General features: G+C 45.8%; 1 protein-coding gene across 3 annotated transcripts in view; it reads right to left on the bottom strand.

Moving 5' to 3' along the window:
- Positions 1 to 16686, bottom strand: part of MASP1 (MBL associated serine protease 1) — a 76346-nt gene that overhangs the window by 21589 nt on the left and 38071 nt on the right. For 2 of the 3 annotated variants that reach the window (XM_049880544.1, XM_049880536.1), the window contains exons 6-10: positions 13994 to 14141; positions 12630 to 12748; positions 11419 to 11497; positions 3316 to 3453; positions 1817 to 1891 (exon numbers count right to left, since the gene is read on the bottom strand). In XM_049880544.1, coding sequence (XP_049736501.1) covers positions 1817 to 1891; positions 3316 to 3453; positions 11419 to 11497; positions 12630 to 12748; positions 13994 to 14141 — 559 coding nt within the window. Of the gene's footprint in view, positions 1 to 1816; positions 1892 to 3315; positions 3454 to 8039; positions 8136 to 11418; positions 11498 to 12629; positions 12749 to 13993; positions 14142 to 16686 lie in introns of those variants that run through there. The other variant, XM_049880543.1, reaches the window with a different exon arrangement.

Raw genomic sequence — 16686 nt, 5'->3', positions numbered from 1 at the left:
GTCACCTTGGCTTGCTCCCTCATTTCTGAGGTGTGAATCCTAGCCCCAGAGAGGTGAGATTACTTATCAAAGATGAAAGAAAGTGCCAGCAGCAGGACTAGGACCCAGGCCTCTGCCTCCCAGCCTGGTACATCTTCCCCATTGGAGATCACAACATTTTTGGCCAGGATGGAATCCACCCACAGTGTTTTTTTTTTTTTTTTGGTCCATGTAGTATTTTAGCAAAATGGGAATTTGAATGCCTTTAACCAGACCTGTGCCCTTCAGTTTGCCTCAGCTCCCCATTACCCATTTTCTCTGAGGCTTCACAATCTGTACTACTTGGGTGTGCTCCTGGCTGGCTAAGCCTAACTGAGATGATGGGGATCAACAGATGGTGGGTGGGATGGCTTTTCCCCTGCTCCACCTCCTGAAGAGTTCCTTCTCAGGCATAAAGACGTCTTATTGAAGTCACCCTAATTGTTTCTCAACCCACTACTCCTGTGCAATCATGTATAGTTATCAGTTGCTGTTCAGTTGACCCTGACTCATGGCAACCCCATGTGTGTCAGAGTAGAACTGTGCTCATAGGGTTTTCAATGGCTGATTTTTCAGAAATAGAACAGCAGGCTTTTCTTCTGAGGTGCCTCTGGGTGGACTTGAACCTCCAACCTTTTGGTTAGCAGTTGAACATGTTAACTGTTTGCACCACCCAGGAGCTCCCCATGTAAGTTACTTCCCTCTTAGTAGCATCCCATGGCACCTGTGAGGGTGAAGAACCTACTCCCAAATCATAAAACTTTCTTTAGTCCTTAATGATTGACGGTCTACAACGCCGTAGCCTTTCCTTTTAATGTCTTATCTCACAACTAGAAGTCCACTGAGTGAATTATCAAAGTTGCTAAAATGTCCCGTTAAAATAATATACTACCTCAGTATCTCAGTTTAGCCTACACTCTGATTCAGTAAAATGCCACCCCAAGCTTAACCATACTGCAGAGCTCCCTTTGTTCACGCGGATGTGCGGAAAGTTAGAACCAGGACGGACACTTAGTTATCTGTGCCCCTCAGTGCTGTCTTGAATGGTTGTACCTTTCAATCACTGCTATTTTTGTTTGTTTTTTTAAGCGTAAATTACTGTGTTGTGAATATCAAGTTTTTTTTGTGTGTGTGTGGGTTATTTGTTAAACTCTGCATTTTGAGGCTGTAATTTTCTAATGGGTAGATGTGAACGTATGGATGCATTGTGATTGCGGTGTAAGCTGTCTATGCTCTCAACGCTAAAGCAGATATCCACAAAATATCGCTGGAGTCGGTTGCGCAGTGACACTTCCTGTTACCACAACATTCTTGTTCCATTTATAGTGGGGCCAGAGGATGAGCCACAGAGAAGGCTGCAGTCAGAAAGACGAACACATTGATTTTGGAAAGAACTTCTTATACTGCCTTATTATTTGTCTTATGTTGTTTATCTCCCCTCTAGCATGGTAGGTGCTTGAGGACAGGATGCCCTCTTTCTTGGTTCTCCCGGCACATGATAGGTGCTCACGCAAATTGTGTTGGATGAAAAACTTGGTGGGAAGGGAGCAGAACTAGAAAGAAAGGAACCAGGAGACTTCTTGGCTTGATAGAACAGGTCGAATACAGAGGCAGGTTGGTTTGAGAAGGTGTGACGCTGGGCTTCTCTGACCTTTGACTCTCGGAAGACAGCTCTTAAAAAGATAACCAAAGGGGAGCCCCTCCCTTCTCCTCCCACCTCATCAACAGCTAGAGAATCCTGGGGCCCCGGGGCCTTGGATGGGAGACCTTGAAGTATAAGACTTGGAGGGTGAGGTACCTGGCAGGCAGGTGGGCAGTTTTCTCCCCAGTATTTTGTTCGTCCAGGTGCCTTGGGCAGAACAGGTATATATACCTGGGAGAGTGAAAAATCGTGGGGAAAGAGAGAGAAAATTGTTGATTTGTAGCACATAAGGAGGTAGATCTGGGTTATAATTCCTCTGTTGTGGATCATGGCAACATTCCAGATGGTCTCTTGAGCCAGTCCTCTGCCTATGGCAACCGGCAGAGTCTTTCTAAGACGGAAATCTGACCGTGTCCTCATCTGCTAAAGCCTCCAATGGCTCCGCATTGTCCTCAGAAATAAACACGAAACTCTTTAGCGTGGTGCCCGAGGCTCTGCATACAAAACTGCCCATCTAAGTGTTACCCTCTCCCTCCCTGCACTGCCCAGCCCCTGGCAGGCACCTCTTGGTGACTAGTCACCCAGGCATCTGTGCCGAAGATGCTCCCCGCCCTTCTCCACTTAACATGCTCTTGAATGAGCCACTTCCGTATCCCCAATTCATTTGAGCCTCATCATCACTCTGTGTGCTTTGTCACTGTCCCCTTTTTGATAAGCAATGACTTGGAGGTCTAGAGAAATTAGGAGAATTTTCTTAGCACTAATGTGGTAGCCGCAGATCTGAAAGGCCCTCTCATCTCCCTGAAAGTTCCTTCTCTGCTGTAAGTGAGTGAGTTGGTGAGTGTTGGGAATCTGGGTGCTGTATAGCCTAACTCTTGGGGGTGTGGGCCTCAGGCAGGGACAGGTGGGGCATGTGTTCTTCCTCCCAATTCCTCCCAACCCCCCATTGAGGCCAACAGGCTGGCTGTTGCTGGCCCTTTGCCCTCCGGTCCTCATGCTGCTGTCCAGACCCTGGGGTAGTCAGAGGTCTCCCTGCCAGGTGGCGTGGGTGAGGTTTGGACAGAAACAGCTGCAGCTGTGCTGGAATCTGAGTCAGGGGTTTTGCTGGCCTAACCTGGTGAGACAGCCTATCTGCACCTCTCTTGCCCCCACCACACCAGGGCCCTTGTGGGTATCAGGGAACAGGTCTGTGAGGGAAGGGTTCCACCAGGCCTGCCGAAGGGGCCTGGGCTGGTCAGATGCTACTGTGGGCCAGAGGCCAAGGCAGAGCCTGGCTGAAGCAGCAATGCTGGCCTTTTCCCTGGGGCCTCAGCTCAGCCTCAGGCAACATGTAGTTACCTTGCGAGGTCCCAGGCTTCCTTTAGAGTTCTCATTTCTCCCCTTAGTTGTGTCTGTATATGACCCTTTTATATGCCCACCAACAAAGTCTAGACTCAGTAGTATCAGCGCTAGTTTAAATTAAAACAACAACAACAAAAAACGGTCTGGGTTTGGGGCTCGAGCCTCAGTTTCTGAATCTCTAAATGGGCACAATAACACAAGCTCATGGGCAATGAGGACCAGTTAGTCTTTTCACAGTTGTTTCAGATACCAGCTTCACTCTGAGGCCTAGGGTCATGAGGTGGGTGTGGGATGGTTTAGCATGAAGGGCTCACCTGTGATATTGGGGAGCATCTTGTAATAGGGCTGCTGGCAGGAGTACCTAATCTCAGATTTGTATGTGGTGAGGTTGTTCCTGGTGGAGAAGGTGATCAGCCCATGTTCCAGCTCTGCTGGGGCTCTGCAGTCTGCAACTGAGAGAGAAGAAGAGTGAGACCCTCCGGGTATACCCTTTGCTCTTTCTCTAGGGACCGTCTTGGGCTCTGTCTCATATGGATGTGCAGGTTGTGCACTGCACAAAACTCCAGATGCACAGGGCACAACCTGTGCAGCCACCTGTGGCCTGGATTTTGGGGTGTCTCATGTCCGCTGTGGTACTGCTTCTATGGCCAACTCACCTGACCTGATATCAACTCCAGGGCAGGCGCAGGTCTGTTGAGATTTAAGTAGACCCCAGTTTCTTCCCCACCACGGCCCCTTTCCTCCACTTCCAGTTCTCTTATGCAATCCTCTCAGCCTCTTCTGCCCAAGCATGAAGCTCATGGCTCAGCGAGAAAATTCTGGCTGACAAGAACCAGGGAATCTTCAGTTCTTCCAGGCCCAACCACATGCTGAGTAAAAGCAGTTAATGTGCTCTCAGTGGAGCTTGGCACAAAAAACCAAAACCAAACAAAGAGAAAAACCAGCTCCTGCGTGATTACATGCCCCACCCTGTTGGCCCTCCTTGGGCTGCTCACTTGGCTACAGAAGGTATGAGGTGGGGCTGGGATAGACCAGCTTCTAGTCTTCTTCTGCTTGTTTTCTCCACTTGGCGGTGGCTGGACCTTTGGGCTGGCAGTAGGCCCCGTGTAGGACAAGACCAAAGATGCCTGCTTCTCAGAGGTGGTCTTAGGGGGAGCTCATCAGTCCTCTACTGAGCCACATGTTCAGTCCTCTACGGAGTCCAGAGTGAGCCAGCCAGGTCAGAGGCTGAGCACCCAATTTGCTAGTGGCTTCTTAGGCACCTCCTTTAGGGATGGCATTCATTTTTAAGGAAACATCAGTCTTAGATGTAACAGAGTCAAAGAATCACTGAGAAACCCCAGGATTTCACAGTTGGAAAGAACATAAAGGTGGACAACCTAGAACATCCTCTTTGTTTTACAGATGAGACCAGAGAGGAGGCTGACTGGCTTAAGGCCACACAGCAAGCCACTGCCAGACCGAGGACTAGAACTCAGGCTTCCTGACCTATCTCAGTGCTCTTTTAGTAAACCTAACTGGCAGTTCTCAAGGGTCCGTTTTCCAGTTAAAATGGCCTATGAACAACAATAAACGAAATCCATTGCTGTTGAGTCAATTCCAACTCATACTGACCCAATAGTACAGAGTAGAACTGCCCCATAGGGTTTCCAAGGAGTGGCTGGTGGATTAGAACTGCCCATCTTTTTGTTAGCAACCGAGTTCTTAACCACTGTGCCATCAGGGCTCCAAAATGGCCTATACTCTATATAATTCTGGAATTTCTCTATGATTCTTTGACTCTGGTATAGGCTGTTAAAATGGCCTACGTATGATATTACGGAGTCCTGGTGGCAAAGTGGTTAAGTGCTTGGTTGCTAACTGAAAGATTGGCAGTTCGAACCCACCAACGAGTCCTCGGAAGAGAAACGTGGTAGTCTGCTTCTGTAAAAGTTACAGCCTTGGAAACCCTATGGAGCGATTCTACTCTGTCCTATAGGGTGATTAGGAGTTGGAATCCACCCAAGGGCAGTGGCTTTGGTTTTTTATTTATTTATTTTTTTTGTATACTCAGTATTAGCTGGTTATTGGTGGACATGAGCTGCCCGTTTGATAATTTCAGAGGACAGCATTCCAAAGCCCTGGTAGGATTTCCAGACTTTCTCCTCCTGCATTTAACCTGGGAAACAGAGAGGGGACAGCTTGCCTTTGAGACACTATTCAGACATTGTGGTTTTAAGACCCAAATTCATTTCTGTGATTGAACAGAATTTGCTTAGCTTAAAATATAGATGTTTCCCAGCCACTTCAGGGGAGTGGAGAGGGATGAATCCTGGTAGGGGTAAACGTAGGTACCTTTTGTATCCACAAGGAAGACACAGGCCAAGAAAAGTGGCTAATGTCTTGTCCTGGCCTCTGTTCCCCCTAAACAACTCATTCTCATTTATTTTGATCACTGAAAAGCAGAGACACATTTATACTCCGTAAGGTGAGAGTGTGAGGGTCAACACTAGAATAACAAGAGGTGATAACAAACAGTTTTAAATTTATTATCCTGCCGGTACTCACAGCAGATTTTTCCTCTTCTTTTGTGAAATGCTATTCATTGGCACTTAGATATTGTTCTCACTTTTGGTAGGACTGACTCTTGTTTTCCTCAGCTTGGGTCCAGCCGTTCATTTGCCTGAAGTACCCTCAAGACCTAACAACCTAAACCCTAGTGGGGGAATCCCAGAGTTGGTTTCAGGCATGTTTAGACGGTGAGGGTACTGAGAGCCTGCTATGTCCCTGGCACTGGCCAGTAGATGTTTTCTGGGTAGAACACCTGATTTCCCATCATCTAGAGCAGAAACCTTGCCTGCTGAGGAGTTGGTTCTACAACCAGATAAAAACCAAACCGAATCAGTTGCTGTCAAGTTGATTCCGACTCACGGCAAACTCATGTGTTTCAGAGTAAAACTGTGACCTATAGAGTTTTTCAGTGGCTGTGACCTTTTGGAAGTAGATTGCCAGGCCTTTCTTCTGAGGCACCTCTGGGGGGATTTGAATTGTCAACTTTTTGGTTATAGGGAAGATGAGAAACAGTGGAAAAATTATATTGAGTGAGAAAGGGGTGTACTTTCTTTCCAGGTCTACAGTGGCCTGCAAAGAGCCATGAGTCTCTGAGACTTGGAGGCAATTTCCTTTTCTAAGGAGCCTTGAGCAGCTCTGTCTGGCCCATTCAAAGATCCTATATCTCAGATCCTGCCTCCTCAGTTAATCTTCTTTGCTTTAGAAAGGGCCCCATCCTGTCTTTAAAGGTTCTTGTAGTCACTTTCACACTCTGGAGCCAAAGTGTCCTTCCCTTCCCCAGTTCTATAGTCTCCCTTTCTCTTCATTGTCTGGGATAGGGTGTACCACCCCACACCCCTTCCCCACTGTCATCTCTTGCTGATATGGATTTTCCTTCAGACATACTTTTCTTGACCTGAGCAGTACTTTGCCACAATCTGGGGCTTCCTAGAGAACAGCTTACAATCATCCCACCCAGCACTCAGGTCCCAGGGATCTGGCTGCAGCCCCTTTCTCAGCCTCATTTCTACCCCTCCCTTTGGTGCTCCTGGGATCCTGCATCATCAGACCCCACGTTGTTCTGCCTTACTGCCTGCTATCTTCCCCTTTCAGGCCTTGGCTTGTGCAATTCCGCTGCCTGGGACAGCTCCATGTCCATGCTCCTGCCACCCTGGGGCCTGGGTCACACATCACTTCTCGAGAGCCTGTTCTAATTTTTCTAACTGGAGAGGGCTGTTTCCTTGCTCTACTCCCAGGGTCCTTTGTTCATTCCTGTCTGACGGCATGTACCTTACGCCCCCTGGTCGTGTAACTATTTAGGCCCATATCAAATCTTCTGCTCTAAGTTGTGAATCCCTCTACCACACCTGGTACAAATGTCTGTTCTACTTTGTGGGCTTAAAAAGATTTTATTCGACAGATGCCTGTCTTCGGTAACTGCCCCATCTCCATGCTCAATCCCCAGACTCGATCATTGGCCATTTTTTCAGGATTCTGCCACCAAGTGGCCATTTAATCACCAGAATAGATGGGCAGTCACACTTTAGTGCAGGGTCCTCTGATATGTGCATCTCGATTTTGTTCAGGCTGAAGCAGAGATTCCCGGCACGCTGGCCGCCACTCCACAGCCCTTTCTTTATTGCGTTTTGTGACCCTGTGATGTCCGATAGCCCCACAGGTGAGAGCCACTGCTTTCAAGTGTGATACCTAGCCTTGAAAACATTTTTTAATCAATGAATTTTAAGAAATGAAAAATTTGTAAGCCCTGGAGGAAAATTGCTTTGATGACAGAATTTCAGGCCCTGTGTTAGGTGTGGGAGACCCTGGTGGTGCAGTGGTTAAGCGCTACGGCTGCTAACCAAAAGGTCGGCAGTTCGAATCCGCCAGGCACTCCTTGGAAACTCTACGGGACAGTTCTACTCTGTCCTATAGGGTCACTATGAGTCGGAATCGATTTGACGGCACTGGGTTTGGTTTTTTGGGTTTGGTGTTAGGTGTGGATGGAAGGGATACTTCTGGACATGAGAAGATGTCCAGATTCTCCAAAAATCTACGCTATCTGAGTCATAATTAATTTCTCCTACTCTTGATTGTCAGGAAAGTAGAAACCTTCAAAATCAGAAAGTCACAGGCATTCTGGCCTACTCAAACTTTGAGTGTGGAGTGAGTTAGAAACCAGCGTCCACTTTACCCTGCTCAGCCTAAGGCCACATGATTATATACTAAATCACAAGCGTCTCTAGGACAGGGAGACATTTGTCCTTTGAGAAGAGTACAATCCACTTAGAAGTAATTAAAAAAAAAAAAAGTTCCCCATTGAGTTTTCATTATTTTCCCGGGTAACGTAGACCCTCAACTGGAGAGTTAGTTCTCACGCACGCAGCAGCTTCATCTGCTTGAGATTGTGTTGCCTTGCTCAGCATCTATTACAATCCACACAGAAATGGCAAATGGGGTGTTTGCGGAGTGGGGTGGGTGGGGGCGCTCGGGGACCCTGGAGACTCTCTGAGTGATCCATTCCTGGATGTCTGTACTGTGTGGGGTCCCATCATTCACTCTGTCACTTGCTCTGACTGGAGTTCGCTCTCCAAATCGATTTCGGTTCCTGCCACAGTGGTGAAGATCAAAGAGGGGTCAGACGGTACAGAGAAAGAAAGCCGAGAGAGTCAGAGAGAGAAAGAGAGAAGAGAATGAGAAAAATTAGCAAGCAAAGCAGAAACAGTTCATGCAGGAAATACAGAAATCACTCCACCAGAATTGATTAAGAGTGCACAGGTTAGGTAGAGCCAGTGGGAAGGACAGTTTTGGATTTGTGGAATTTGTACTGAGAATTTGCCCAGTCATACACCCTGACTCATGAAGAGTATAAATTTCTGACTGTGGAGGGACCTTTGCATTCATCTGGTCCAAACCCTCATTTGACAGATGGCATTCTGAGTGGGGCAGGACTGGTCCGGGGTTGCCACACTAAGATGGAGGCAGAGCCAGGGCAAGAACGCACATTTCTACCTCTCACTCCAGTGGGCTTTTCTTTACTTCACACTGTTCACTTGTTGTCTGTTCCCAACCTCCTCCCTCACAGTCCCTTGGAACTCTCAGGCTTCTTTGTCTTTGCATTTCTGCCAGGACCTAGCAGCATGCCTGGCACAGAGAGCTGCTCATTAAATACCTCTAAGTGAATGAGCAAAGATGCAGGGTATGTCTGAACGGGAAGTCTAATAGTTCTACTCCAGACTAGTACGTAAGAACCAGGTCATGTTAAGGAGGAAAATATTCCTCTTTTCTTTATTACAGAATGATGGAGCTTTTCTTTCTTTCTTTTTTTTTTGTATATTAACATAAGGCACATAAGATAGTACCATAAAATATGTAGTGCTTTACTGTATAAGCTGATCTATCACAACAAAATGTGAGTGCGTTTTTACCAGGGAAAATTTATTATCGAAGTTCCCTGTCTTCCAAAGGTATGAAGGAGATAAACCAAACCTCTTCCTAGCGAAGGCGGTAGGGGGTTGGAATCAACTTTTATTGAGCTCTTACTATATTTCTTGTGCTCCATGAGGATGTTATATATATAAACCCAGTTAGTTCTCAAAAAAACCTTGAAGGCAGAAAACAGGCTAAAAAAGGCTGAGTAAATTTCCTAAAAACCCGTTGCTATCGAGTCGATTCTGACTCATAGCGACCCTATAGAACAGAGTAGAACTGCCCCATAGGGTTTCCAAGGAGCTCCTGGTGGATTTGAACTGCCAACCTTTTGGTTAGCAGCCATAGCTCTTAACTACTACACCACCAGGGTTTCCAAGAGTAAATGGCATAGGGGCATCCAACTGGCAGAGTCTGGATTTGAATCTAGAACTTTCTGACTCCAAAGTCATATTCTGTCCTCTGCACTCCATATCCTCCTTTCCTTTCTTCTTCCAAATGACTCGTTGCTTTTCCCTGCACTGTGCTTTGCTTAGAACTCATTCATAGCACTTCTTCATCCAGCCATGGATTGAAGGATGTGGATGTTCTGCTGACACTGGAGTTACTTGATGTCTAAGACCTTGTCTTTTCCATCTGAACTCCTTACAGAACTCTGCAAAGGCGTCCCACAAATGTCTATGAAATACTTAGTTGAAGGCAGAAATAGCCCTCCTTATATATCACCGTTTATATAACAATTAAGAACATTCTGCTTTTAAGTTCTGCCTGGAATTTGTCTCAACTGCATGATAGTGTTCTCCTTGGGCAGTTGAGGGTGATCTCTCTCTCTACTGGATCAGAACCATAGGAGGAAGAAGAGGGCACCACTCCAAAGTTTACCAAAACAGTCATGACTTGGGGGGACCAACCCTAATTCCTGACTCCAATTCTCCATTCTAAAGTAAATCCCCTCTCCCTTCCTCCCTCCCTCCTTCTCTCTCTCTCCCTTCTTTCCTTTCCTTTCTCCTTTCCCTCCTTCTCTCCCTATCTTTCTTCTTCCCTAGCTTCTGCTGTTACCATGCCTCTTCTTTACGCTGTTACTGTAGATCAGTTTTCTAAAATTGTGGTCCTTACAAGTCTTGCATTGAAATCACCTGGGTGGGTTTAGGGGGGCTAGAAATTTGTATTTTTACAAATTTACATGGACTCTGCAGACATGTCAGAGTCCTGGTGGCGTAGTGGTTAAGGGCTTGGCTGCTAACCAAAAGGTCAGTAGCTCAAACCCACCAGCTGTTCCTTGGAAAACCTATGTGGCAATTCTACTCTGTCCCATGAGTCAAAATCGACTCAACGGCAATGGCTTTGGTTTTGGTTTTATAGACATATAGATCATTTATATGGACTATAATATTATAAGTAGAGGATCAGCAAAAAAGAGGAAGATGGATTCACACAGTGGCTACAACAATGGGCTCAAGTATAACAAGTATGAGGATGGTGCAGGACTGGGCAGCATTTTGTTCTGTTGTACATAGTGTTGTTATGAGTTGGAACTGACTCAATGGCACCTAACAACAACAACAACATAATATTATAAAATTGCCAGCATATATTGTAGAATATTAGAATTAGCCCAAATCCTTTATTTCATAGTTAAGGTTAAGAATAACGCCTGTGGTCACAGACAGAGCTGAGACAAGAACTCTGGGTCCCAAGACCCAGGGCAGAGTTGTGTTCTTCACCCCACAAGGGTGCATGGCGGAGACCCCACAACCCTTCCTGCCTAGCATTAAATCTCGAGCTGTCCCATAAGATTCGGTGGCTGTGGCTGATGGCCACATAGAGACTGGCAATGTCACTCAGTTCTAGGCACCAATGGCAAAATGGTTTCCTGAATGAACAATTGCTGGAGCTAGTTTCAAACAGGAGCCCTAATAGTGAAGTGGTTAAGAGCTCAATCAGGCTGCTAACTAAGAGGTTAGTGGTTTGAATCCACCAAACACTCCTTGGAAACCCTATGGGACAGAATCTACTCTGTTCTACAGGGTCGCTATGAGTCAGAATCAACTCGATGGCACACAACAACAGTTTCAAACAGGTCAGCATGTCATTCGCAAAGGAAGTTTGGCAACCTCTCTGCAGGGCAGAGATAAAATTAATATTTATAAAGTCAGGTGGGGCTCACAAGACATTTTGTTTGAAATCTTAAAGTCTTACTACTGAAAGGGACATCGGGAGATTTTTCTGGCACAACCCTCACGTGTCTGTTGCAGTCCTGTTTCTGAATTTTCTGAAACATTTTACTGGTTTGTGAGGAAGCCAGGAAACACTGTGCTGAGACTACAAAACTTCTGGATGGCCGTGCAGAGCAGGCATTTTATATTAATCTTGCCAAGTTCTCAACCTTGCTTGGTCTCCGGTCAGGTCCCACCGTTGCTGGGGAACTCTATTCTTATAACCAACCTATTTGATTTTCTTACCTTTACAGATGGGAATTTTGTTACTCCATGACCCATCCTTCAGACATTCAACCTGGAATGTGTCCATCTCCACATTATCCTGGGAAGAAACATGAAGAAATTGTGAGAAGAAGGAAGCGAATATGAGGTCAAGCAGTTTCTCAGCGAATCCAGCTTAAGCTCCAAACCTGGCTGTTCTCAACTGGGATTTTCCTACCATGGGCCTCCAAGTGCAAGCCTGAAGATCAGAAAAAAATAGATGCTGACCTCACAGTCACCTCTCACACTCTGAAGAGAGGGAGGAGCCGTGCAAGAAGGGAATTAATTGGACAATCGTCTCTGAAGGGAAACCTGCACCCTTGACCGTTTTTCAGAGCAGTGGTCCTCAAAATTGAGGAAGTGTCAAGCATCACCTGGAGGGCATGTTAAAACACAGATCACTGGCCCTACCCCCAGACTTTCTGATTCAGCAGGTCTGGTGTGAGGCCCAAGAATTTGCATTTCTAGCAAGTTCTCAGGTGACACTGATACTGCTGATCCAAGGATCACACTTTGAGACCATTACTTAGAGCAGTGGTCCTCTAGCTTTTCTTTCTGTGCATTAATTAGATTCACATAGAGAACATTAAAAACAAAACCAAAACCAATACTTGGTCTCCAGCCCCAGTGATTCTCTCCTTAAATTGATCTGAGATGAGGCCTGGAAGTTTTTTTTTTTTCTTCTTTTTTTTTTAAGCTAAACAGTAATTCCTTGGAGAACCATTGTTCTAGAGAGTGAGAGTGGGTGGTGCCTATCTGCCATCTTTAAACCCTTTGCTTCAATGCAAATGAAGATTGTTGAAATACCAAATATTTTGTTACATATATATTTTCCACAATTGAAAAACAAAACAAACTCTTTACTTCGTTTCCAGTTTCCACCAAATAAGCCTGGTAACTTTGCTAAGGTTGTTAGTTCTGATTGTAGGGCTGTATCAGTTCCTGTTTTTTGAAACTCAAACCAGCCTATCCTCTGATAAAAGGTGTTCTGTCCCTTCCAAAAGTCAGAGATAGGTTGGGACACATGATTTGGATTTTCAGAAGACTTGAACTTCTGGAACATTTTGGTGGTTTATGGGGAAACTAGGAAATACCATGCCAGGACTATGAGTTCTAGAAACCCATCTTCCGCATGAGGCTATGGAGAATTTCCCTGGTTGGGTCTTCCCCTTCCCAAACTCAGGGCGCTGTACCTTTTGCACTTTGTAACCTGTGTCACAGCTGATAAGCACTTGGTCTTTAAAGGAATACTTGGCTTGCAAGGGCTCGATTTTCCCGTGGACAGGAGGCTGTAGCACTGGGCACTCATTCCCTGGTGGTGAGCAAATGAAGAGAGAGCAGGTGAGAAGACAGGAAAAATCTTGTAGGGAGTGGATCAGCGCCTAAAAAGTGGGGCCTGATGGAGGTGGAAAAACCACAGAACCGGAATTGGAAGACCTGGAACTTCTAGGCCTTTTTCTTGGGTCGAATGGTCACATCAGGGTTTGGGCCAGGACTCACTGCCTTGAGGGACTGGAACAGCATATGTAAAGGCCAAGTCTTGAGCAAGTCATCATCCAGCCCAGGGCTTTCACTTTAAAATGAGGTGGTTGGCTAGATCATTTCATTAAAACTCAGGGTTGGAAGAATATTAAATGTCATTGAATATAACCCTTGTCTAGCAATTCCTCTACAACATTCTCCAGAGTAGACACTCGTAGATGTATGTTTGCTCACTTCCCACACCTGTACCTTTTATACATGGACTTCTCTGATTAAATGAGCAGTGTTTCAATTTTCAGATAAAATTGTTTTAATTTTTACTAACTGGGCATAGTTTGCCCTCTTGGGCTACTCAGAATGACCCCAATCACTCTTTCTTTCCAAGACCATCATTCAAAGTGCCAACACAAGACTGTGATTGTATGCCTCTGAGTCATCTCTTCACGAGGCTAAATCTGACAAGGCTCCCAAGCCTCGACCGCTCCCTGTTGCTTTTCCCAGACAAACATTTGTTTGTTAATATCCTCTTCTCCGCTCTCCCCAGAACTGGACACTGAATGTGATAAGGCATGCAGGACCAGAATCCAAGAGCCTATGAACTGTGAATTAGTTGTGATCAGCTCTGGTCTTCTTATCACTGACTTTTCCCCTCTGCCTCAAGGCCACAGCCTTAATGAAACATTCTGAGCTACAGGTCCACAGCCCAACTGTAGAGAAGTTTGGAACTGGAAGGGCCCTCTCTAGTTCTAATGAATCATAGTATAAGGGGTGGGATTTAGAAACAAGGTTTTTTGTTTTAAGCTCCCTATAGGATTCTGAAGTATGATAAGTTTTGAAAATTACCAGGCTAGTCCAAACCCACCATCATTGCCTTCCCCCACCCCGATTTTATAGACAGGGAACTGAGTTAGGAAAGCAAATGTGCCTTGGGCAGAGCCCCAAGATACTCACCGGGAGAGTTGGGAGTCCTGGCAGGTCCCCAGAGGAGCACCAGGCCAGCACACCTCTTCACCCTGGCTCCCCTGAGTGCTGAGCACTGTGGCTAAGTGTGCCCTGGGAGGGACTGCTGCGTTACCTGCTGCGCTGTACGAGAGCTTCCAGCCTCGGTTCTCGCCCGAGTTATCACTGTGGAACAGGATCTGGACGCTGTGGCTCTGGGTGTTGATGGGTCCTGGGGCTTTCTCTCCACAGAAGGGTCCCAAACTTTTCAGACCAGCCTTAATCTATGAAGGAGGAGGTAGAGAAAGAAGTGTTAACTTTGGAATGGCCAAGGAAGCTGCTACAGGACAACCCCAGCTACTGCACTCCAGGATTTTCTGGAGGCCCTGGCGTGAACCCTCAGTATTCACTCATGTTGTTGGTGGGTGCTACCATTCACCTAACAGTTTCACCTGCACTCTCCCATGTGCAGTTTACAATGGCTCTGGAAGTGGACAAGGCAGGCCTATGATCCTCTGTTATTATAAACATGTTGTGACCACCCATGAGCACCAGGTAGACAAAGTCTCTCTTTCAAAGAACTGGCACTTTAGTCAGGGGAGACTAACAATAAATAAAATAATTACAGGCTATGGTAAGAGTTATAAAAAGTCATCAGGATGATATATATACGATATATCATGTATGATGTATATTTATAATTTATATAGTAAAATTCATATCACTTACGTAATTCATCATTTAGATAGATAATAACATGAATGGGGTCACTTAGGTAGGTGGTCAGGGAAGGCTTCTTGAAGGAAGTGACATTGGATTTAAGACTTGTAGGATGAGTAGGAGCATGTCATGCGAAAAAAGGAAAGCGCTTTTCAGACAGAGAGAACAGCGTATGTAAAGGCCAAGGCCAAAGGTGGGAAAAAGCTTGGTGAGTTTTAAGAGAAAGGAAGCTAGTGTGTTTGGACCAGAGGGAGTATGATAGTGAGTGTCATGGTATGAGACTGGAAAAGCAGGCAGAGGACATGTTGTGTTAAGGAACTTATATTTCATTCTAAGGGCAATCTTCCTCTAATCCAGCTTTTATAAAGGTAAGCCTGGATGTTATGTGAGAATAGATTGTGTAGGGCAAGAATGGAATCAAGAAAATCAGTTAGGAAGCTTCAGAGTTGATCATGAGAGAGAAAGTGGTGGTTTGGACTAGGATGGAGGCAGTGGAGGTGGAAAGAAGGGAATAGGTGTTACTAGCTGATCCACATTTCTCAACTCCCAGTCCTGGGTCCTTCTTATGCTTTTTACCCTGTTTCCCTCCATCTATGAGGACCAGGCCTCCTTAACTCTCACTTGGTGACTTCATCTGTCCTGTTATTGTCTTGTCATCTTTACTGTGAGGAGGGGTGTTATGGATTGAATTGTGTCCCCCTCAAATATCTGTCAACTTAGCTGGGCCATAAGACCCAGTATTGTGTGATTGTCCACCATTTTATGTGATTTCCCTGTGTGTTGTAAATTCTATCACTATGATGAAATGAGATGGGTTACTGGCAATTATGTTGATGAGGTCTACAAGATTAGGTAGTGTCTTAAGCCAATCTCTTTTGAGATAGAAAAGAGAGAAGCGAGCAGAGCGACATGAAGACCCCATACCACCAAGAACGCAGCACTAGGAGCAAAGTGTGTCTTTTGGACCTGAGATTCCTGTGCTGAGATGCCCTCAAACCAAGGGAAGGCTGATGCATCACAAGGACCTTCCTCTAGAGCCAACAGAAAAAGAAAGCCTTCCTCTGGAGTTGAAGCCCTGAACTTGGACTTGTAGTCTACTGGACTGTGAGGGAATGAACTTCTCTTTGTTAAAGCCATCCACCTGTGGTATTTCTGTTATAGCAGCACTAGATGAATAAGACAAGGGGGGAAAAAAGTAAAGACCCCAGAGGTTAAGGCCTAGATAAGACTCAGATGTATAGAGCTCCTGTGTGTAGACAGAATTCTAAGGGCATCCCATGCCCTTCACTCCTGGTGGTACTTTGTGATTATGTTAGTTACAGGCAAAAGAGATTTCGCAAATGTAACTAAAATTACTAATCCATTGGCCTGGAGATAAGGATATTATCTGGATGGGCTTAACCTAATCTCATGAACTCTTTAAAGCCAGAATTTTCTCTAGCTGGTAGCAGAAGAGATTCAGTGGAAGGAGATTCTCCAATGGAAGGAGGAAGGGAGTCAAGTGGGAGGGCTTGCTAGCGATTGTGATAGCTAGCAAGAAGCCTGGGACTTCAATCCTACAACCACAAGGAATTGAATGCTGCCAACAACTTGAATGACCTTGGGAGAAAACTCTTCCCAGAGCCTTCAGAAAAGAGCCCAGTCTGGCCAACGCCTTGATTTTGGCCTTTTGAGACCCTACCTAAGTAGAGAAGCCAGGTGAGCCCGCTTGGACTTCTGAACTACAGAACTGTGAGCTAATAAATGGGTGTTGTTACACAGCAATAGAAACTAATGGTCTGTGCTTTCTGCTAGCCTACCTGGAGTCAAGCTGCCTCTTAGCCTCTTTATCCAAGTATCTAAGTTCTTAAGTTTCCTTTCACAGGCTCTCAGGCTTCTCTGCCTCTCTTATCTGAGTCCTCTTTGATATTTGCCACTGTTGACAGACTCCCTCTTTCACGGTTTCATTTTTTGGCTCTCTTCAACCCCTTTAACTGTCCCCCTCAGCCTCATTTGTGGGCACCTCTTCCTCTGCCTAGCTCTCCAAATCTGTTGTGCTCCCCCATCTCCTTGTCTTTCTAGAAGGTCCCTCCCATTCCCAGGGCTTAAACCACCACATATTTATACACT

Source organism: Elephas maximus, chromosome 1, assembly GCF_024166365.1.
Source record: "Elephas maximus indicus isolate mEleMax1 chromosome 1, mEleMax1 primary haplotype, whole genome shotgun sequence".
Taxonomy (NCBI): Eukaryota; Metazoa; Chordata; class Mammalia; order Proboscidea; family Elephantidae; genus Elephas; species Elephas maximus.
This window is presented reverse-complemented; position numbering and strand designations above follow the sequence as displayed.